We start from the raw sequence: 24617 nt of genomic DNA on the forward strand, positions 1-24617 counted from the left end.
TGATGACTGAATAATATACCCCATGAAATAAACTTTTTATGCTCATATTTCGAATTTCGAATTTATATTAAAATTCCTTAGAAAAATAAAAAAATATTTTTCTTTGTCATTTTTTACAAACTTTGCGTATTTTTATTTTTTTTAAAGATCATTAAATAAATAGCTTACATTATGCTTAAACTTCATGCAAAGTTCTAGAGTGGTCATCGCAGAAGTTTAGAAGCTACATGTATTATAATGTCGAAGCGCGGCAATATCAGCATACTAGCGCCTAGCGCGACGCACTGCAATATTCAAAGAAACGGGGACAAAAAATAAATTCTAGAAATTTGAATTAAATGAAGTGTCAACAGATAGGTCTTTAAAAAATGATTAGAAGTTTATAAATAAGTTTTATGCTAAAATAAATAATTGACGAGATATACGTATTCAAAGTCGTAAAAATGTCATATTACTTTACTGAATTTTTTTTTTTTAAGAAAACTAAAGTAATATTTTCTTGCTTGTTATTTACCACTATAAAATCTTATTAAAACCTGAAACGGTGTTATTAACTAACTATAATGAGATAAATACTGCAGTACGGTGCGCTAACCAACTAGGCGCTAGTATGGGGATATTGCCGCGCTTCGACATTATAAATTATAATACATGTAGATTCTAAAGTCCTGCGATGACCACTCTAGAACTTTACATGAAGTTTAAACATAATATAAGCTATTTATTTAATGATCTTTAAAAAAATTAAAAATACGCAAAGTTTGTAAAAAATGACAAAGAAAAATATATTTTTATTTTTCTAAGGAATTTAAATATAAATTCAAAATTATAAATATGAGCATAAAAAGTTTATTTCATGGGGTATATTATTCAGTCATCAATTTATTTAAAAATTACTTTTCTTGAACTGATAATTATATAGACTAGAGTAGATAATTTTTGAAACAAAAAAAAATCGCAGTCGGATGAAACCCATTAGAAAAGGAGGGGAATATGATAAAAATTTAAGGAAAAATAAATTACGGTCAATCCGATTTCGGGAAGCGGGAGGGGGGAGCTTTTAAGAGAAAAAAATGGTTTCTCTCGATTTCCGACAAAACTACAAGTCCTATAGAAAAAAAATCAATCGCAAAGTTGTAGGTAATTAAAAGTTCTACAACTTTTGTATTCACAATTTTTTCACATAACCTAAAAATTTAGGTGAAAAATTCAGAAAACCAAGTTTTTGGTCTTTTATTTCTATCTACTTCAAAATTTATTTTTTTTCTACGAAATTTGGTGGAAACTTACTTTATTATGTCCCAAATACACTGTAATTTATTTGATTGAAAATATTTATTTTTTCGCCTTATTTTGAATGAATACCAAAAAAACAACCTAATTTTCAATCGAAAAGTCACCCGTCAAAATATCAGCTTTTTTCAAAAACTTGGGGTGCCTTTTATTCATTGAAATCTCTACTTTCATATGGTGTAAAAAAAATAAACACCACCATAGTAAATGTTCTCAGGAAGTGCATACAAACAGTCTGAAAATTAGCTTTTACTAAATCAGGCACACTTCTCGAACTACCTGAAATGTTTTTATCGACATCATTTTGCTTTTGAATATGCTGTAAAATATTAAACATAGAACAGATAATTATTTTTCTTTTGAAATATTACCGAAAAGCCGATACAAGAGAAGATATAGAGTTCAAGAAGTGTGCCTGATTTAGTAAAAGCTCATTATCACACTGTTTGTATGCATTTCCTGAGAACATTTACTATGGTGGTGTTTATTTTTTTTTACACCATATGAAAGTAGAGATTTCAATGAATAAAAGGCACCCCAAGTTTTTGAAAAAAGCTGATATTTTGACGGGTGACTTTTCGATTGAAAATTAGGTTGTTTTTTTGGTATTCATTCAAAATAAGGCGAAAAAATAAATATTTTCAATCAAATAAATTACAGTGTATTTGGGACATAATAAAGTAAGTTTCCACCAAATTTCGTAGAAAAAAAATAAATTTTGAAGTAGATAGAAATAAAAGACCAAAAACTTGGTTTTTTTAATTTTTCACCTAAATTTTTAGGTTATGTGAAAAAATTGTGAATACAAAAGTTGTAGAACTTTTAATTACCTACAACTTTGCCATTGAACTTTTTTCTATAGGACTTGTAGTTTTGTCGGAAATCGAGAGAAACCATTTTTTTCTCTTAAAAGCTCCCCCCTCCCGCTTCCCGAACTCGGATTGACCGTAATTTATTTTTCCTTAAATTTTTATCATATTCCCCTCCTTTTCTAATGGGTTTCATCCGACTGCGATTTTTTTTATCTTTTCATTATTTTCAAAGGCTTCTACCCCAGTCTAATATTCAAAGTCCCCCATACCTCACGCTTACTGACATCTTCAAAGACCTGTATTTTGAAAACTAAGCTTCTAAATGCAAAAATTTTTCGTATACATACCGAGGATATATACAGGTGTAACATACTAAAATATAACCGAAATCTGAAACCTGACCCTGAAATCTGTGTCCGCTTGGCGTGAAATGCCCCTTATGTAAAATTGAAAATGATAAAATCATAAAATAAAATGATAAAATCTATACTTTATATACTAAACGGGAATATCAAAATATTTCGTAATTTTAAAAAGAGTTACAACTGCACAATCTTAGTCTAAGAGCAAAAAAAGGATCACGCAGTATTAACGTCAACAATAACCACAGATAAACAATTGCAACATCAACCCGCGCAAGGTTGCAACATAACCTATAACCTACCAATTTTAACTCACCTTATAAACATCATAGAAGCCGATAATCCTGTCAAACGTGCTGTACAAATCGTTCAACAAATCAACAACTTGCATCGGCGTAGATTCCGCACATAGTTCAGTGAAACCAACTATGTCGCTGAAGTATACGGTTACGCATTCGAAGCTTTCGGGTTGGACCACTTCGCCAGCCATTAGTTGTTGTGCTACTGGCCTAGGATTTGTATGAAAATGATGTTTTTGGAAATTAATAGCAGATAATTAATTAATTTATTCAATCTTTTTTGTATCTTTTTGTGTGTGTTCTTAAGAAATGTATTTCATTCATGAAGTACAGAAAATTATAACAATAAATAAATTATCTCGAAACGTTTAACTACGCAATTAATTTCACGACACACAGATAGACATTAGATAAAACATTTGTTCTCGTCCTGTTGACCCTTCTAATTTGGGACAATTTAAACAACACATACAGTGTCGGCTATAACACAGTTAGGTATAACACGGAATATTATTTTATTATTATCTCAGATTAATATTTGATTAAAGAAACCTATAAAACAATTATTACGAAAATTAGTCTTAAAAAATCTTGTGTGAATAAAAATCTATTATGATAAATGTCGAAATATCTCTGATTTTTTAAATTCGGCGAATTTTTATTGAAATATTATATTTTCTAAGAATTCTGAGCTCGAATTGTTAAAAATAAAACTTACCTTGGCAATACTTGGTACAAGAGCTCTTCAGAGCGCCTCTTCTCCATTGAGAGTTGTTCTGTTTTCTCTTCCACGAGTGATTCTAAATTATTGGCATACTGCTCCATACGACTTAGGAGATCGTCCATTAGGTTGTCGCAATAGCCTCTGATAAAACATAGGTGATTTTAATAAAATAAAATCAAATATAACACAATTAATATTGAAAAAAAATACGTTTTCCTTTACAAGTTCTGAAATTCATTATTTTCTTCAGTTACAAATAACAGAAATATCGATAATTTAATAATCTTTTGTCGGCGATATAGGTATAATTAATACCTATATCACCGAAAAAAGATATCGTGACTTCCAAATAGGCTATTTCCCTTTGTACATTTTGATACTATGTACATAATTTGCATTAATAGTATCGCTCAGCGCCTCCGCCCAACAGTTCGTGCTAAAGACAGTGCAGCCTCAGCCTTTGTACGCCAAGGAATGTAATCCAACATCCTACAGTGTACATAATATACTCACTTGATATAATTCGCGTTGATAGTATCAAAGCTGGGTCTATCATCGGGCGCCTCAGCCCAGCAGCGCTCAGCGAGCTCGAGCAGCTCGGCCGCCGCGCCCGCCGCGCCGCGCGCACCCGTCTCGCTCGCACACACCACGGGGCGGAATGGTGGCGTCTCATGCGCGCACACGCGGGACACGATTTCTGTTCCAATTTTGAATTTGAATTTCGAACTGAAGGATGGTGCGTTGTGTATAACTATTGAATACAATTGAATGTGGAATTTATAATTTTGGATTTCGAATAATAGAATGGAATGTAAATTATTTAAATTATATGCATGGTGTATATCGTGCAAGTTAAATGATCGTACTGTATTTGAATTTATATTTCAAAAAATGGAATTTAATGTAAATTATTTTAATAATTTAGCAGCGTATATTTGTATGATAATATGTGATATGGGCTTTATAATGTCGTAGACAACGTAGAGGTATTTACCGCTACGAAGCGGCTACGAAATTTCAAGACGATAAGATTTTTGTTAAATTTTAACTTTTCTTCATAAAATATATGTATAGTTAGGTTCTTTCTCATTACAATGATTCATTATTAACTAACTATTTTGTATTTATAACGAATTATGACAAACCGAACATTTTTTATCTAATTAATTATATTCAATTTGGTACATTTTTTTTCCCTAACCAAACACAAAAATCTCACCCTTATTAGTCATAGTGGGTGTAAAGTGATGGAAGGGCCCCGCCCTGAGCACGATCTCCTCGAGAATGACCGCGAAGCTGTACACGTCGCCCTTGAGCGACGCGAGCACGCCCGGGTACACGCTGCCCGCTACTAGCTCCGGGGCCGTCCATAGTAACTCTAGTCAACGTTTAGAGACATTAATTAGTAGTTGACATTAATTTTTAATCAGGTATATAATATAATGTTGGTATATAATAAATGAATTTTGAATAGTATTAAAACATGTTACTTTATGTTATGTTAATTTATAAACTTGAATATTTTAACGCTATTACTTGCTCATTATGTTTAATTCATTGCTTATTATTTGCAAGAAATATAAACTAAGAAATTTTCAGGAAAAAGGTGATACAAAACTTAACAATTTATTTAACAAAAACTAACTTCATTTTTTCAGGAAATAAAAAAATTCAAGCATAGAACTTTTTACCCCCCACTACATAACAAAATCACTAAGGCTGTGAACGCAAAGCGGCATTTCACCGCGCGGATTTATTTTTTCGCAATCCTGTAATCACTCTGTAACATTTAACTTATCGGGACTACGTAATAAAATTTCAACTAAACTGAATTCAACTGACAAAAATCGCGTTTTCACAGTGCCTACTAGGAAGACAATTCTGATTGAGGAATTAAATACGCGAGAATAAAAACCGGTCAAATATCGCTGTGAGGATACACTGTGGCTTACTATAGTAGTACGAGTCGTCCTTAATAAGGTCAGTGGGCGTGCACAGCGTGTTGAGCCCGTAGTCGGATATCTTGAGCACGAAGCGCCCGTCGATGAGACAGTTCGACGAGCGCAGCTTGCCGTGCGCGCCCAGCCCGCTGTGCAAGTAGCACATGCCCTGTGTAGAGATATATAAAAATATATATTATTATACCTAATAGTCCTTTGGTCAAATTATCTTTGTTAACAAAATATTGTAATATATTTAACTATTTCTATGTTTCAACAAATTATTATTAATGGCTAGCGCAAAGTACCGTGCGTAGCCCGCTGGGTAAGTAGCACATGCCCTGTTTCGAGATGTTAAATAAAAATAAAAATAATAATCCATTATTTACAAACTGTGTTAAAGAAATAAAAATATGGTATTATTCCTACTACTATTTCTATATTATTACTTCTAATGACTGAAATAACTGAAACAAACGTTGTTTGGTCAAGACCCGCGAAATACGGTGTCATAACGATGCGATATAACCAAAATAAATAAAATTATGCGCAGAAATACAATCTTGAATATCTTGCAGAAATACAATAATCTTGTAAAATGATTTATCTAACTCCCAAATATACATACACTTAGAATCAATTAAATAGGAGGTCATACCTGAACAATATCATGTACAAGAGAAGTCCTAAAATTCCAGTCTAATTGCAGTTCTTCATTAGCTAACACATCCTTTAGCGAGCCCTTAGGACAATACTCCGTTAGTATGAACACTAAAGGGCAGTCCACACACGCGCCGATAAAACGCGCCGTGTTTTCGTGGGATACGTTGCGAGCCTAGAATAACGGTTTGTTGGTGTCAAGTTGCTTTATAATGTGCTTTTAAACTTTTTTTAATATGATAAATAACATAATTAGAGAAATTCGTACAAATTATCGCGACCTAAAAAAATAGAATTGGAAAATTGTAATGATATGAATGAATTTGACTTGTGAAAACAAAATAATTTATTTATAAACTACTAGATTTCCGCCCGCGGCTTCGCCCGCGTTTTCAAAGGAAAACCCGCATAGTTCCCGTTCCCGTGGGATTTCCGGGATAAAACCTATCCTATGTGTTAATCCAAGTTACCCTCTATATGTGTGCTAAATTTCATTGTAATCGGTTCAGTCGTTTTTACGTGAAAGAGTAACAAACATCCATACATCCATACATCCATACATCCATACATCCATACATCCATACATCCTTACAAACTTTCGCCTTTATAATAGTAGTAGGATGACGATCTTATGATTACTTTCAGTTAAAAAAATCAAATCTGGTACTATTTCATACCTGTTTTATCTCCCACAACAGTTTCTTATTCAAATCCAATTTCTTTCTATGTATTTTCTTCACTGCGACGCGGTTGCCCTTATACAAACCGACGGTGAACGACGACAGTGTGAGCGACGGCGCTACAGGTGAAGCGTTTGTGTTGCGAATGTTCCAGCCGAGAGATAACTGGAGAAACATTATAATTTGTACGCAAATTTATACTGAAAATTGGTAGTTTTGAAAGGTTATTCAAATGGATAAATAAACGATCACAATGGAAAATAATAAGTAGGTAGCAATAAGATATTCTTCTATTATACCGTATCTTAAAACGTGCGTTCACGGAAACCTTTAAAAGAAGTCCCGGGTGCCACTAGAGTTTGAGGCACTAAAGTTTGAGGAAAGTGGGAATTTGAAAGAAATAAATTATTAGATAAGTAGATGTTAAATACAGTACAAAAAAGGGATGTGTTAAAGTGATACGTTCATATTTAATTTTGTATTTTAAGCTGATAAGAAAGCCAGCACGATTCTTCCTCACACAAAGGTTAATACTTGATATCAAAATAATTGAATTACTTTTCATTTCAATTACCCGAAGGCTCCTTGTAATTGGTACGAGGAACAAACAATAAAACACAATGCACTTAGCCAGTGTTAAATTAAATTAACTTCATTCATTTCATACAATCGCTTTAACGATGCTATCCAATTAATTGATTGAATGGAACTTTATTTCTATATTTTTTCTAACCTTCGTATCGAGGAAATTATGTGTACAATTAAATAACTAAAGCAATTACCCATTTCCCAGAAGGAATATTATCATGTCCTTTTACTGGGAATTTAATTATAGAAGCAATTAAAGAAGCTCGAACACCTGCTAAAGAAATATTTCCCATGTAGTTTTAATTACTTACCTTAAGAACTTCATTAATACTATGTAGAGCTGGACTAGCTCCGAGCCCCGTAGCCACTTCTACGAGCACCTCTTCGGGCCTCACACGCCACGCTGTATTGTTTAATTCTGCATCTATTTTCACTAATCTATACAAAAACAATTTAAGAACCATTAACTCATCCTCTTTTATAGAAATTAAAAAAAATATCGATTAATTATTTCTCTACATCATCTACATTTACGTATAAGAGCTATAAAAATGTTGAATGTTCCATTCTTCTACTTACATAGTACGTCTTTTTATTCGAAAAATACTTACTTGTATGCAAAACAAGAGGCTGTTACTGCGATTGTAAAAAACACAGCAAGCCCAATGAAACAGTATAATATTACTGTTTGCGCTTCTGAGCAGCGTGTAAGAAATAAAGTTAAGTAATTAAAGAATATGTTAGTATGTGGTATAAATATTTCAATCTTAGAAATGAAATTCCTAAATTCATTTCATTTCAATTCATTAATGTTCATGTAGTTGAAACAAAGATCAGACTTCAATGTTAGTAAATGTTCAATGTGTAGAAATAAAAGTTACATGACCGAATATCATCATAGCATCTAAAGAATAAAATGGCGGACAAAATGCTGTCAAAACATTTTATTTCAACAATTACAACTCCACGGATTATAACAAAAAACGGCAACTTTACACGACACAAGAACAAGTAACAAGAAATTATGACATGACGTGTAATCTCGTAGCTTCGTAGCATTTTCGTAGAGCACGAACATAAAGCGCTACATTGCTGTTGAATTGTAAGTGCAAGAATTGTAATAAATAATAGTTCTCCGAAATTTTGACTCCGGGTTGTAACTATATTGTAAAAGTACCTAAGTACCTTCAGAAAAACCACATTGAATACTAATATACCTTTTCGAAGAAAAATGATCTATTCTTTTTTATATTTATTATTTTCGAATTCTAATAGATTTTTTCTCAGTTGGATGTGATATGGAATATTTCTGAAGAAAGCATATTCTTCAATTGAAATATGAATTATGAGAAATATGAACATTCTTTAACTGATTTTTTGTTCCAAATTCTGCATTCTAGAATTCGTAGCACTCTCGTAGAACTTAATTACGTAGACAAATTTGCTGTTATAGTTCTATATTTCAAAAACATATTCTCTGCTGTAAAAAAAGAAGACGGGTTGCACTCCGGGAGTGCCGGCAGAAGTGAAAACTTGATTATTAACGTTGAGCATGTTTGATGTTTTGGAATGGTATCCGTCTTACGCTTTTTCGATCAGGTCACGTGTCCTGATGCGAGTTTAAGATTTTATACCCATTACAGAAAAAGTTCTCAACGCCGCTAAAGAAGTTATCACTTCAAAAATATTAGCATCTAAGTATACACATACCTCCCTGACAAATAGGGTCAGTCCCAAGGAAGCCACAGCGCGGTTTGTCGAGCGGCGGGGCGCGGCGGCCGCCCGGCCAGTGGATCGCCTTGCCCGCTACGGGCTTGTAGCTCATGTTCAGACCGTGGTAGAACGCCACCACCTGCCATGTTATGTAGCCGTTGGACACTTTGCGAAAATCTTACAAGTATCCGTCGTTAACGTCTGCTTATTAATTATAAAAAACCTGATATGCTACAAACATGATGAAAATATAACTAAGTTTTTACCGTAAACTATAGATTAACCACATCCCATCATCAATGTATTACACGTGCTTGTGTAATTTTAAAAATTAAAAGATATTGGATGCTAATGAACACGTAAATAAATATTGTGTAATTTATACGTATTTAAATATTCAAAATCGAATCAAAAATATTTATAACGTAACAATTGTGTTTACATTTCTTCCAGTCATTGAGACATCCTTTTATGCATTTAAATATTTGTGGTAGAACACCTCGCTCTTCGTCAGACATTACACGAATTATTTACTTACCTCAAACTTGCCAGTAACAGGATCCAAGTCGAGTATTGCATAATCAGCGTCTCGATCGCCGACTGCGTCAATCCGAACATGTCCAGTTATACCTGTATTAATATTTAATTTTATTTCAAAAATTTAAATAAAATAAAAAATTGAATGATTCCTAAATGTGAATGCATAAATTAAATCCGTTTTTACTTATGTAACACATTTGAAAGGTCTTAAAATTAAAATATTACTGTCACTAATCCTATTTTCCAATTTCCACATGTAAAAGTTAATATTATAATTGATTGATTGAAAAGATTTATGGTGTTTCAGTTTGTACATGAACATGCCAAATAATAATTTGAACGTAAATAACATTGACACACCATGAAAGTCCCGTCCCCACATGCGTCTAGTAATATTCCTCCCGTCGCGGATGTCCCCCCCCTCAGTGAGCGTCTCGTTGAGCGCCATGCCCAGTAAGTACACGCCGTCGTAGAACGCGCCGATAAAGAAGTTCACCTTTATGGGGATTTTTAATATAATCAAGATGTGACGTAGTGAGTGATGTTTGTTGTAATGTAAAAAATAATGATTTATTGACGTGACAACGTCTTATAATTCGATAGAGCCGGCTGCACGCACGAAAAAACATGACTCATGCGGCGTTACCTCGCTCTGAGGCGTTCCATGTAAGGCTTGAAGTGCAAGCGAGAACGCGGAACGAGCGACAAAGAAGCACAATCGGACGTTGTCACGTTCAACTATCGTCAGTAAACCGACTTTACAGACAACCAATTTTTTTTGTTTAGAAATTTCTCTATAATATTTTTAGATTCTACAATATACTTTTTCTACTTTCGTAGCACTAATTTCATAAACTAATTTTAAGAAATAAACAGATTTTGAGCTTTAACTGAACGTAGTAACTGAGACAACAACAATCATAATTTAACAATATTTAAAAAAATATTATTAAAAAAACATTAATACGATTTTTTTTCTAATGATTGCTACAGAAAGTTGAAAAAAACACAACATAGTCATATCCACAAATAATATAAAGTTTTTTTTTAGTTTATTTACACTATCCTACTCTCCACTAATAATACACAAACCTCTTCCCCATCCGAGAACGTATAATTATAGTGCTGTCTTGCCATACTTCGCACGGTGTCCGCGAACTCGTCGAAGCGGTCACCAGTGGGCAGCTTGAGCGATACGCGTAGCAACGCTTCGTAGGCCGCGCGGGCGGCAGCGTCTCGTTCATCACCTGCCGCCCAGCCCGTCTCGCCCCAATACCCACCCTAGATAAAAAAAGCTATATTAATTAAAATATAATAATTAACGACATAATTACAGTTTATTACAAACTAGCGGTCCGCCCCGGCTTCGCCCGTGGTACATATTTACGTTTTCTCTACATAAGAACCATCCTCGTACTTCAAGGAATATAATAAAAAAAGAATTATCGAAATCGGTTCAGCCGTTCTCGAGTTATGCGCTTACCAACACATTTTGCGATTCATTTTTATATATAAGATATAGTACAGTTTTTAAACGTTATTTATTCATTATCCTAGTGTTAACAACACGAGCGGTCATTGGGCAGCTTGAGCGATACGCGTAGCAACGCTTCGTAGGCCACGCGGACGGCAGCGTCTCGTTCGTCACCTGCCGCCCAGCCCGTCTCGCCCCAATAACCACCCTGAATGAATTTCGTTTTATAGTACACCAGTGCAGGAAATACTCCAATATACATAGAAATTGATGACTTCTTAACGCGGTTGGAACGCAAATTATACATTATTATAACGTTTCGAAGTCATAAGTGATCACAGTCACGAGCAAGTAAAAATCTACAATTATAATGCTATCGCATATCGACATTTTTTCTTATAATTAATTCTGCTTAAGACAAAATCAGCGATCTTTTCTTCTAAACTTGTTCGTAGCATGCGGGTTACAAAATTTTATACGAATTTTTACTCCAAAATGTAATTTGATATACGGGAAAGAGTGGTACAATAGATCCTGATTGATTAAAGTAATAAATATACCTGTATTACCTACCAATTACATAATTTAATACCGCACACGTGAGTGATATTATAAATTACACTTTCTCGTAGAGCCAAATGTGCTACAGAATTATCGAGTTGTAGCACTACAACCGTGCTCTATAGTCTTTAGAACAGATTACGGAACATAATGAGTAAACAATTTTATGAATGAAAGATAATATAATTGCAATTGAACTCACCCACGCTTTAACTCAAGAGTTATCGAAATTAAAAACAAAAATGAAAGAAACAAGGAAGCTTCGACAATTAATTTATGTAAGTGGGGTTTAACTAACTAAAAATTCTCCTTCCTGGAACTGGATTATTTTTATTGAAATTTTATTATTATAGGCACATTAGTTCTTAGAACAGAAGTTGACTGATAGCTATATACAATAAATATTAACTTAAAGCAGTAGTTAGAGAGAAAAAGGTGACCCATTTGTTTATGATATAAAATGTCATTTTGTATAAATACACTTTATTATTTCCAATAATATACAATTTTCTCGACAAAAAATCTCTTCCAATCTCAACCCACCTGAAATATCTCAACATCCAAGAAGGCCCAGTCTCCCCTCGTCATGCCGAGCGAGTGCGCGGCGAGCAGGAACTCGCGCACCAGCGAGCCCCGCACGCTGAGTATCACCACTGCACAAATGAGATAAAATTATTTGTACGTTTTTGTTGCTTTTAAAGCTCCGGTACGAATATATACGTAGAATTTTTTGTTGTGTTTTGGTTTTTAAAATAGAGATTGCATTGTAGGTTTGTTTAATTGAATGTTAGTTTAAACGAAGACGGCATAATATTAGTTTTTTACTGAACAAGGTCAATCAAATACATATAAACTTATGGACTTATTCATCTTTTTGTCTAAAGCCGGGCCATCCCGATCCCAATAGATTCTGCCCACCATTTGAAATTAACCGCAATTCTATATGATTATTATTATACATTACCGAAAACTTTTATTTTGTCTGTGAAGTTATTATTAATGTTATGTTATTAATATAATGGATAAGATATTAAGAATTTTTTATTAAGAAAAGCCTCTAACCAAATGGACAGTGATTGATGGAATAACGTCGATAAGATATGTGTCTACTTAAAAGAGAAGCTGCTAACAAAATATGAGACCCATCTAATATAACCCAATGATGTAAAAAATTAAAATACATTATAAGAATGGAAACATTATCTACACTAATATTATAAAGAGGAAAACTTTGTTTGTTTGATTGTAATGAATAGGCTCATAAACTACTGGACCGATTTTAAAAATTCTTTCACCATTCGAAAGCTACATTATCCACGAGTAATATAGGCTATATCATCATGCTAAGACCAACATGAGCGGAGTAATGCGGGTGAAACCGCGCGGCAAGCTAGTAAGTACATAAGTTCAAATTATAATATATATTAAATATATAAATAATATATTACTATTAATTAATTTTAATATAACGAAGGCTTACCTCGTGCATACATGCTGACATCTCGAAGTAAAGCCTCGCAGGACTCACGTTCATTCCCATCTAACTCCCTCACAGCTTTCAAAACACCTTCTTTACGTAAGCCCCATTCTAGGCTTTTACCTAAAAATATCAACTCATTTATATCATTACTAGCGGTCCGCCCCGGCTTCGCCCGTGGTACATATGAAAAAAAGATGTTGGCCGATTCTCAGACTTACCCGATATGCACAGAAAATTTCATGAGAATCGGTCCACCCGGTTTCGGAGGAGTATGCAGACTAAAATTGTGACACGAGAATTTTATATATAAGATTAACATTGCTATAGGGTCAACCGGGGCAAATGCAACTAAAAAATAACAAGTTTCAAGTTTGATCGGTTGCAGTTATCTCCTTTTATATTTGGTCATTTATTTGAACCATTTATTGTTTTTTGTATTTATTCAAGATTATTTTAAACCAATCAAGCAATACAGTAGTCTTATAAATAACTGGTAGTGAGAATATTTCCTAAAATTGGTAGAAAAAGTTACATTAACCCCTAGTTGGGGGTAAATGCAACTAACTGCCATAGCTCTTCTTCTATTTCATATAAAACTACGAATATAGAATATATTTATGAGATTTCATGTTATTCATAGGATTTTGAACTGGATTACCGTGTAGCAAGGACGAGTTTTCAGGAAAAATCTTATTTTTCTAAATGTGGGGCAAATGCAACTATTTGTTAGAGAATTAGTGTGGGGAATGCAAAAAACTTATTCATCGATATATTTTTATTATTCTATATATATATACAATAACGTTATCTATACAATAACGTTGCGATCGTAGATGGCGCCGCATTATTTAGAGGAAAATCTCATGTACCTACTTTGATTTACCACTTTAAATCGCAACAAAAAAAAATTACAGTGTACTACCTACTAAGTCAATTTTAGTTTTTGGTCAGAACAAATAATATTCTTTGTGTTAAATATTGTTAAAAACGTAAACCAAACAAAATACGTTTATTAGTTAATCAACCGTTAACTAAAAATTACTTGAACAATCACAGAACTATCCTACCTATCGTTTTTAGTTACTTATAGTCTTTAACCACGCTTTATCTAATTTTAATTTTACTTATGAGCCCGTCTCTGGGTATAATATCGAAGAAATAATCGATGGTTCTTCTTTAATTAATCATAAAGAAAGTATATTTTGACTACCAAGAAGGATACATAATAAAAATATCGACACTGTCACATCACTAGTGTTTTTAGTTTCATACAAAAATATAAGGGGCTATTGTAACTATCCTCACAGTTGCAATAGCCCCACAGTGAAATTTTCATGAGGCAATTGTAACTGCATCAATAACACAAAATAGAGTCAACTAATGCATTAAAAATATAAATGAAATATGCTTAACGGCTTGTGATAATCGTGTCCAATCAAAAACACCTGCAAAAAATCACTCCTAAACAATTTTTTTGTCTGTAAAACTCGACACCTGTTTTTACGCACACCAACTTCAAAATAGCGGTTTGACAAAATGGCCTATCAATCAAATAGTTTTCATCGTAGTGGCACCATCTATTACTTGTAAGATTTATTAGTCGTTGAGTTATTGAATCATAGGTGGCGATATATTACAACAACTCTAATAAATTAGTTATGATAACTAGTTGCCATAGCCCCATAGTTGCATTTGCCCCGGTTGACCCTACATTAATTTATGTACATACATGTACTCGTATGTACATACATATTACACATATGTTAAAGAAATATAAATATTTGTTCTAATTATTCAGAGTATTTTCTATAGTATGTAGGTACAGGTGACCTGTAGGGAAGCATGCATGATTTATTCAGGTTGCCCTAAAATGATATACAGAATCGAGATAGAGCATTGTTTAAAGGACGAGGAAGGGTTGTGTTTACTTCGCTCCATTCACGTTCAGAAAGGCGAAAATATGCTGCTATAACCAATCAACGAATTTACGCGAAATTTTGTAATTATTAAAACTTATGTTGTTATTATTACCTAGCCATATCCCAAATATAACGATGTAATTTTTATATGCGTCCTCAATAGCTCTGATTATACAAGAGCTAAATCACTAGACAAATAAATCTAAGTTAACTCCGAAATTCATACTAATAATATAACCGTGACTTGCAAATATATAATCAGCTTTTGTAGCAAACAAACGAATCGCAATTACGAGAATGGATGTATCGATGTCTTACCAATAAGTCTTGACTATTGAAAACCATGTGAAATATGTAAATACATTCTCAGTTAGTTTGATAATTAGATATTCATGCTAATACCTACGTTAAAACAATATGAATGTATAATTTATAACATGATTAGGTTAGCTATATAAATATTAATTGAAAACTTTCGCTAGTAAGCAAAAAATAGTCATGTAATATTAGCCTCACTTAATATTGTGTATTGCTACAAGGTATCAAATAAATTGTGTAAAATACATTGACAGAGTATAAAATATCATAACGCTCTACAGTCCCAGCGAGGGACACTTGTGAATTATACAGAACACGTGTAAAGTCTTTGAATTTTTATTCTGCTTTTATAAACTCTATTGTTTCAAAGTCTACCAGCTCTATTCGTTATATTCCCTTTTATTTATCTTAGACTGTGTCTTAGGTAAATAGGGATTCCCTACACTCAATTATCGTCTGTTGTTTCAATAGATTTATCGCTTGTCTATTATGATGGCAATAAACAACTTGCAAAATGATTAGTTAATCAAATTACGCTATAATAAATAGTTTTATATTGATTTTTATGATTGAATATTGAATAAGTATATGAATACTATTTTGTTTTTCTTTTAAATATGAATACTATATTTTGAAATATTCGTCGATAAATAAATATGTAGGTATGCGTATAATAAAGTATTGCAGCTAAATACGTATATAATATCTACAAATATGATATCGTGGTGGTATGAAATGCAATTCCGCAAATAGAACTGCACTTAGCATAGTAATCATCTTAAAATGGAAATTTTCTCATGTTAAAGAGTCTTAATGTTTTCATTACACACTTTAAAACGTTTAACATACCTTAGATTCAATTATTCATATAGGTTTTCAAGGAATCTACACTAGAATTATAAAGCTGAAGAGTTTGTTTGGTTGAACGCGCTAATCGAAAGAAGTATGGGTCGGATTAAAAAAAAACTTACAATATTATCGCCTATTTGTCGAAGAGGGGCTGTAAATCATCAAGTTTAGACTGAGCAAAGCGGCTAAAAGCGCGTGGCGCAGCTAGTTAGCCATTTATTATATAACTAGCGTTAGGTATTATCAATTCTTTTTTATTCTGTCCACAGACAATTTTCTAGTTTTTCAAATTTGTGCCAGAAATATAGAATAAATTATTGGCGGTAGGTATTGTTTTAAAATTTATCGCAGAAATGTAGAATAATATATTTTTTATTTCAAACTTACCAACAGTTAACGAGAAGAGGTCAGATTTATCCAGCAGCAAGGCGACATGGGCCCAACCGAACCGCTCAAACACGCTGGTAAAGACACGAGGCAGTCGGCATTGGCAGTAGGACATGCGAGTCAGTGTGGGGTACTTGCCCTTATCGTTGAATAACGTCTGGGGCTAACAATAAACATAAAAATATTTGAATTATATTTTTTTTCCCAAAAAATACTCCTACGATAATAATCAACAATTTGCAAAGGTGTCATCAAAATAGAATGTAGATGTAGTAGTTGTTAAAAAATTTGCTGAAAAATTTTTCCTTTCACTTTAACCTTAATTATTTTCCTTATCGACGCTTTTAAAGCTACAAAACATTATTATCTTTATAAGAAATTTATAACGCAATTTAAAGTCGAACTGCATTCGAGTCTAAACACGTGATCATACCATGCACACGACTCACAATAATCCACATGTGAGTCCACATTGGATAGCGTGAGTGATTAATAAACACAACTTAATAACTCTCTAAGGCAATACGAACTGAAAAGTTAATTGTATTAGACCGTCCGTTCTAATTATAATTCCATAATAATTTAATTAAAAAATACAAATTAAAAAATACATAGTAGTTTTATTGTAATTCTAATAAATTATAATTAATGTACTTACTCTGGTTCCTTTACGAAGATTCCGTAATCTATGCATTCGACTGACCACACTTGCTGGAGCTGCGAGTTCGCCTTCAGAGGGGGGCTACGACAATAAGAAAAGTTATAAGCTAATCACATACCGGCTTATGTACTCTACCTGTCTGCAAAATTTCCTAAGAGTTTAACTTTGTAGGTACTTTATTTACTTTTCACAATAAAATATATTTAAATTAACCTGTAGGTAAGTGCAGCTTAGTTCTACGAAGCAATATGGTACTGATAAACTTAACGAGACTAAACTACCTACTTACGTTAAACAAATAAAAATACACTTCAAATATTACGACTTTAATAATAAGAACTTAGGAAAGTCAAACCACAAATATATTCTGATCTTGAACAAGAGCACAATGAGAAATCATACATATTTGCTTTGATCCTTGTGTCGAGAGACTCAACTTTTGTTCTCGAAAGGTTATAAGGCTACGCGTACCGTTTGGAGGCACAATTCAGAATATCGTAATGACAGAGTAGCTTGCCCTTACCTCCTCTCAAGTATTATCACCACCTTTGAGTATAATTTAATCTTTAGAAAGACTATTATATATATTTATATATTAAAAAAATATCCATGTTTAAAGTAAAGCTAAATAATAATTATTAGAAAATATTTATAAAGCAGATATCAAATATTTGCTCAAGTCAATTCAATGCGAAACAATACCGGGAAAATTTGAATACAGATAGGCACCCTACACCCGATACTGAGAATATAAAAGTCGAACTTCAAAACGATTTCGAAACCATAAAAGTACACACACACACGGCCTCACAGAAACGGCCTTTCAATTTATTTTTTGTGAGATCTTTAAATGCGTATTTAAATTTACTTGTTGTTATATTGGCTTGGTAGCACGTCATCAATTGTATAAGCCACCCACAGGCCACATCTAAGACCAGCGTAGGTCACGGTCAAAACATTTGTTAAGACTAGGTAAGTATATAAAACAGTGAAGTCTTAAGAAATCCATTGTTTCTTTGACTCTGAATTCTTTGAATCACTTGTTACTTGTTACGGCATTTTTCTTGAGTAATTTTAACCTATTTATCCACTTAAAAGTAAAATTAAATCCCAATCGTTACGGAAAAGGGAAAGCATAGCAACAGCGTACTAATTGAAATTTCTTTGCTTTGTGAAATTAAAATTGTTTTCGTTTGAACATTTCTTTTCATTATATAATATCACTTCGCTTTTTGCGTCGGACATTAAAAGTAATTACGTAAAAATATAAGAGCAAAAAAGGGCTAAATATGAAAAGAATTATATCCCAAGAAAATAATATACCTAAGAGCTTTACGTACCGCGATCCCTACCAATAGATTCAATAAGTTTTTCTCATAACTCTATTTACCGAGAAACGTCCTTTCAACAGGAATTTAAAGGACATTCTGATCCCGTTTCTAAAAATACGAGTTGGCAACAATCAATGTGGAATGAATCGCAACCCCATCCGATAGTATCACCTCATTACATTACAATTCAATCCCATTACGGCACCTCAATGCCAAGTTCGCAGAGGGCCGACATTCCTCGCGCCCCTCGCGCTTTCACACTGATTTGTTTGTAGTTTGTACCCTTGACCATACGTTGCACCTCAGCACTTGTGAAATGGACCGATTTATGTGTTTGCTTTAGAAGATGAAAGCTCTTGGTATTGGAAAACAGTATTATTTAACTCTTGAGTGTATGTTGATAACTCTTCTAGAAAGTACACGATTGGGGATGAAAGGTGTTTTGTATTAATATGTTTATGACGTATCGTAAGTTAGTAACTCACGCAAACACAGTTTCTATGTTCTTTTTTCCTTAGCTATGTGGATTATTTTATAACAAAACACACAGATAATATAATTTATATTAAATAGTTTGATTCAACCTATAGTTTCATTAAGATGAATCTGTCTTGATAATAATGATTAATACTATTCTGCTGACTGTGATTAATTCAAGGATTTTGAGTTACTATTTCTTAAATAAACACAATGAAGTAATAATGTTTCTGTAAAAAGCTGATACTTAAATTACTAAAGAAATATATCTCCTATTATTTGGGTAAACAAAGTGAGAAAATAATCAATAGTTACGTAAACGACACACTATAACCGCAAGGTACAAATAACGTTCTAATAATAACCAATTTTCATGAAAACGGAATCAAACCCAAATGAAACGGCAAACCGCTAGTAATTAGTAACTCGTACTTCATTAATTATTATTGTTTGACTCGTTACCTCCTGCCAAAACTTCTCGTTAACGTTTAACCTATATAGTAACCCAATTAGATCCAAAGATGTCGGAACTTTTATGATACATTGCTCAGCTTAAATAGCAGGAAAGTACGTGTATTTTGTTTAAATACTTCTTACTAAAGTTATAATTTATAGCGATTCAGATGACCTGCTTTAAAAAGTAGTCAGTGCTTTAAGACAAAGCACAAAGTCTTTGATTTATTTCTATCCAACAATTAAATTGCAACTCTACTTATATTTAGTGTTCCATACATTTTGATTTTTTTTTGCCTAGGTATAGATATTTTTAAACAAATAATAAAATTATACCTAAGTACAACTTTAGAGATGATCCACTTCGTCCTTAAATACACAGCAATAAATGACAACCTACAAACAGAAGAAGAATTTTTATAGCCATGTTAATCATTTAATTATTATTAGCGGAACAAATAAATGAAACAAAGAGGGTGTCAGTTATAACAAATGCTGGGCTGGTAACGGCCAGTGTTCCATAAAATAAATTGAGACTTCTTTGTGCGCAAATATTAACCTTTTCCTGAGAAATTTTCCCTATTTCTGTTTATTATAATAACATAACAGGGTAGGTTTGGCCCATTGGAATACAAGTTGTGTTTTGTTGTTATAGATACATGAACCGATTAAAACTTTTGAGAAAACTTGTACCTGTGCTTGTACCTATAATGTATAGATCACACCACAGAGATCACACATATTATTATTGTTTATTTTAATAATTTATCGTTTATGAATTTAATCTTCTTTGAAAACCTCCTAAATATATAAAATCTGTCTGGTTTTTTTGATATATTTTCCATTAACCTTTTAAACTTCCAAATTGAACATTAATTAATTGATATTATAGATACCCTCTTCAAAATTACTCTCAATATTAGACTGCGTATAAAAGCTTTTATATAGAAAATAGGTCCCGAATACAAAAAGGGATCTAAATGCTTGTTCATATTAAAATTGAATCCGTTCAAAGCCAACAAATTCCAACAAAATACTCCAAGAAATTTCCAATTAGGTAAAAATGTAGTTTATCATTGTACAATCAACACAAAAATACGCATCAAAATGCTTATAATCTCAAAATTCCAAACGGAATATGTTATAGACGTTCTTTAAAGCAAACGTATAAACTACTCTTTATTAATAACTTCATATTCTCCTATCAAAATTCAATCACAATCACGACAAACATTCAGCTCGAGATTTAGTTATCCTACCATTATTTACATTTCGAATCGTTTAATAATCATTTAATCCTCGTACAATTACAGCAGACGAATCAACGAACGGAGGGAGAAAATTGACACCAATGTTCTGTAATTCTGTTACGAGACGACACGTGTTAACCTTTCGTTATAGGATAAACATTTATTCGATTTTTTAAAGAATACATTAGCAAATAATTATGAATGAAAATCGAAGAATATAGATGAACAATATGAAAAACAAATAAATATGTGTTTTAATTTTATTATATACAGTATCAAAATAAACAGTTATACCCACTAATATTTCAACAGTTTTATCCACTTTTCTTTTGTAATTGACTGTAAAAATACTAAAAAAAGTATCTAACTGTATTATGTATGGAAAATGTTTTTAAAACAAATAAGTTTAGCATGGTAATTGAATTGGGAAAAATAATTACTGCTCTTCCCTCTAGGGGATAACTTCACCTGTAAGTATAATTAAGTTAATCTGAAGCTTTCTTACACTGAAGCAAAGTTTCATTTAATCTCTCTCTTTAATCAAATACATGATTAGTAAAAAGTCAGAGCAAGAGTTCATTAATCTAACAGACCTCTCCTCAGGGTACACTTATACTTTATTCATGACGTAATTACACGTAATTGGATGTATCTATCTTGTCAAGATGTCCACCTGCCTTGTACAGCAATTTAAAATTTTGCAAAAAAAAATAAAGCTTTGTTAAAATAATAAATCATTTGTTTGTCTAAGCTCACGAAGTCGATTGGTACTTGGTAGTTATGTAAAAGATTAAATCTAAATGAATTCTGCATATACATATGTAGGTAACTTTGCAAAATATTAATTAGATAGGTATTTATATTCTGTAGAAACTTTAATATTTTATGTTTATCATAATATTGTTCTACGCCAAATCAGATTATTTCTTCAAAATTTTAACAAATAAGAAAAAAATGTCCTTTGCGAACCTTTATGTCTAAAAGTTTTGACGAAGCAATTACAACTTTCACTGCAAAAAGGTAAATAACTTCCTTGTTTAGATTTTATGATCTAAAAGTGTGAAAACTAAAGGAAAAGTACGTAGCTTTTCTTTTCGCAAAATAACGATACATAATATACTACCCAGAAACATTTATCACAAAGTTTATTTTACCAAGTTACCTGCCGGAAAATTCTCATTTTCTTTCGTAAACATGTCTAGATATATCCTATATGTATCTAAATTGGTTTTGTGCGTTACATATTTTATTACTCAGAAAAAATCTCCTAATAGCTATCTCATTACGGTGAACTAGTAACATGGCTATAAGAACTAACTTTAAAACCCTCATTAAGATCGCGTGCTTGACATTGAAGTTTTAATCAAGATGTTCGTTATCCTGATGGCCAAGGTTAATAGGAAGCTTAGCTCAGCTAGGTTGAATCGCATAATGAACGACTTCAGATAATGAGATTGACAACGTATCATGTATCATGTTAATTTTACTCTACTACCTACAAGTCTAAAAACCGGCCAAGTGCGAGTCGGGCTCGCGCACAAAGGGTTCCGTAGCAGCAAATATAATAAATTACAGTTAAATCAACCTATCTCAAAAACTATAAGAGATACTTTGATCAAACCAAAAATCGTTGAAAGAGTTAATTAGCATGCATCACCTCTATTTTTTTTAGAATTTTATACCCCGTAGTTATAAAAATAGAGGGGGGGGGACATACTTTTTACGACTTTGAGAGCTGATATCTCAAAAACCGTTCACTTTAAGAAAAATGTTTTTTAGAAAACTTTATATCATTTTAAAAGACCTTTCCATTGATACCCCACACGGGTATGTACATCGAAAAAAAAAATTTCATCCCTCAGTTACATGTATGGGGGGCCCCACCCCCAATTCTTTTTTTTACTATTTAGTGTCATATTTTTGTAGCGGTTCATACAACACATATTCCCATCAAATTTCATCACTGTAGTACTTATAGTTTCCGAGTAAATCGGCTGTGACAGACGGACAGACGGACAGACGGACAGACGGACATGACGAAACTATAAGGGTTCCGTTTTTGCCATTTTGGCTACGGAACCCTAAAAAGCATACAACAGATACAAATTCTGTTATTACTTGGAAACTTTAAATCAAATCTAAATATGTTTATTATTTACATGAATTTACATGTTTTCAGGGAAATAGAACTATTACTACCTTTTTTTACCTTCAATTACCTACCTAGTTTCATAGCATTACTAATTTCTGAAGGGCGAACATAACGTTCGTAAAGTTCCTGGCAATTCGAACGATCATAGGCGGCGAGTGGCGACGAGCTTCCAGAAAGTAAGTCGCCTAGTGGCTGCTCCTTTTTTAGTTAAAAAAATATTCTTAAAGAAAAAAACTTACCTGATCTCCCATCCCAGTAATAATAGGTGTGTTCCAATAAGCCGCCAGCCTAGCCACAGGTTCCAGCGCGAACGCACACGCCGGCCCAATGAAGGCGATCACGTCGTCCTTGAAGTGCATGTCAGCGGCCAGCCCTGGGGCTATCGCGCCCGAACACGACGGGTAGCTAATGGGAAATATGAGGAAATAGAATATTGTTCTTTCAAGGTCTGTGTGAGTGGAAAATTTGAAAACAGATCTGTATTGCCTCTTGCAATGTTGATTCATAAATTCTTACCCTTTTATTTGTAACTAGCTTTCCGCGCTCGGCTTCGTAGCCTAGTCAAAGAAAAGTCAGTAAGTACCGTGTTTTTATCCGCATAGTTAACGCTCCCGTGGGATTTTCGGGATATTATTTTTCGGGTTCCTAACTATCTTTGTAACTTAATACATTCAAATCATTTAAGTAGCTTTGGCGAGAAAGTGTACCTAACAACTAAAACTTCCATTTACATTTACTTTATTAGTAGGGATAGAGATTACGATTAGGAACATAATACGAAATATATTTATCGCTGTTAGATTTTTGTATATAAAAGGTCAAAAAACTTAGTCTAAAAATACACTTCTTATATAATACGATTTCCCAGGTCAATGCGCAACAAACAAAACTTACAGGAGGTTTCCTGAGTGTATTAAAAAGGAAGGAATAGTTTTCAGATTTATGTACATATATAAGTGAATTCTAAGCAGATGAGAAATGAGGATATAAGGGGCGCTCTGCGCGTATAAAGTAATCAAACCCGCACCTCCAACCTTGTTTATTTATAATGTACCTACGTCATTGTACCTCAATTTTAGAGGGCTTTTCAAAAATAAGCAAATTTGAACTATTTAACCTGTCAGTCACCTAATTAAAAGTTAAAACAGTTGTTACCTAAATACCGTGCTATAGATAATGGCATTATATTTAATTAATCCTCTGTTAAAGTGACTAAGGGCCGATTTTTCAATGCTTGGATAAAACTTATCCGTCCAATAAAGTATTACACGATAATATTAAAATGTCACGTAAACTGTCAAATACGGGCAATTAGAATACTTTTTTAAAATGGTAGTTTTATACATTATTCGACGAATACCTAAGTTTTAACCAAGGATTGAAAAATCAGCCCTTAGTAACATATCGGTCGAATATCTACGTAACCAGCCACAATACTCAATAAGCTGTATGGGCTTAGGTAATATCAGTCAACAATATCACATTTTTCAGGTGTTAAAATCCATTGCTTATACCATAATGTATCTTATAAAATGACTCCTAAACCTCGACGTGGCTAGAATAATAAGATATTGGAACACTTTATGAAGCCGCGATGTTATCTTCGTAAATGGCGTTGAAAGATGATGTTATTTAATACTTCAAAATAGCGAGACAGGAAACCTTTACCTTTTTATGAGTTTACCTCTCGGTTG

At 32.9% G+C, this 24617-nt stretch overlaps 1 protein-coding gene across 1 annotated transcript in view; it reads right to left on the reverse strand.

Annotated features, from left to right (window-relative positions):
- LOC149481832 (atrial natriuretic peptide receptor 1) overlaps window positions 1–24617 on the reverse strand; it is a 49128-nt gene that overhangs the window by 2757 nt on the left and 21754 nt on the right. Inside the window, exons 3-20 of the mRNA XM_089705287.1 lie at window positions 23163–23328; window positions 17258–17341; window positions 16600–16762; window positions 13127–13246; window positions 12190–12299; window positions 10704–10892; window positions 9972–10107; window positions 9610–9701; window positions 9069–9210; window positions 7970–8054; window positions 7670–7796; window positions 6768–6935; window positions 6089–6265; window positions 5443–5599; window positions 4710–4868; window positions 4004–4187; window positions 3485–3631; window positions 2784–2976 (exon numbers count right to left, since the gene is read on the reverse strand). Coding sequence (XP_089561413.1) covers window positions 2784–2976; window positions 3485–3631; window positions 4004–4187; window positions 4710–4868; window positions 5443–5599; window positions 6089–6265; window positions 6768–6935; window positions 7670–7796; window positions 7970–8054; window positions 9069–9210; window positions 9610–9701; window positions 9972–10107; window positions 10704–10892; window positions 12190–12299; window positions 13127–13246; window positions 16600–16762; window positions 17258–17341; window positions 23163–23328 — 2599 coding nt within the window. The remainder of the gene's footprint in view (window positions 1–2783; window positions 2977–3484; window positions 3632–4003; window positions 4188–4709; window positions 4869–5442; window positions 5600–6088; window positions 6266–6767; window positions 6936–7669; window positions 7797–7969; window positions 8055–9068; window positions 9211–9609; window positions 9702–9971; window positions 10108–10703; window positions 10893–12189; window positions 12300–13126; window positions 13247–16599; window positions 16763–17257; window positions 17342–23162; window positions 23329–24617) is intronic.

This window comes from Colias philodice, chromosome 16, assembly GCF_061535455.1.
Source record: "Colias philodice isolate Cphi_HAF_F1 chromosome 16, ilColPhil1 Martin Lab GWU primary, whole genome shotgun sequence".
In the NCBI taxonomy this organism is placed as follows: Eukaryota; Metazoa; Arthropoda; class Insecta; order Lepidoptera; family Pieridae; genus Colias; species Colias philodice.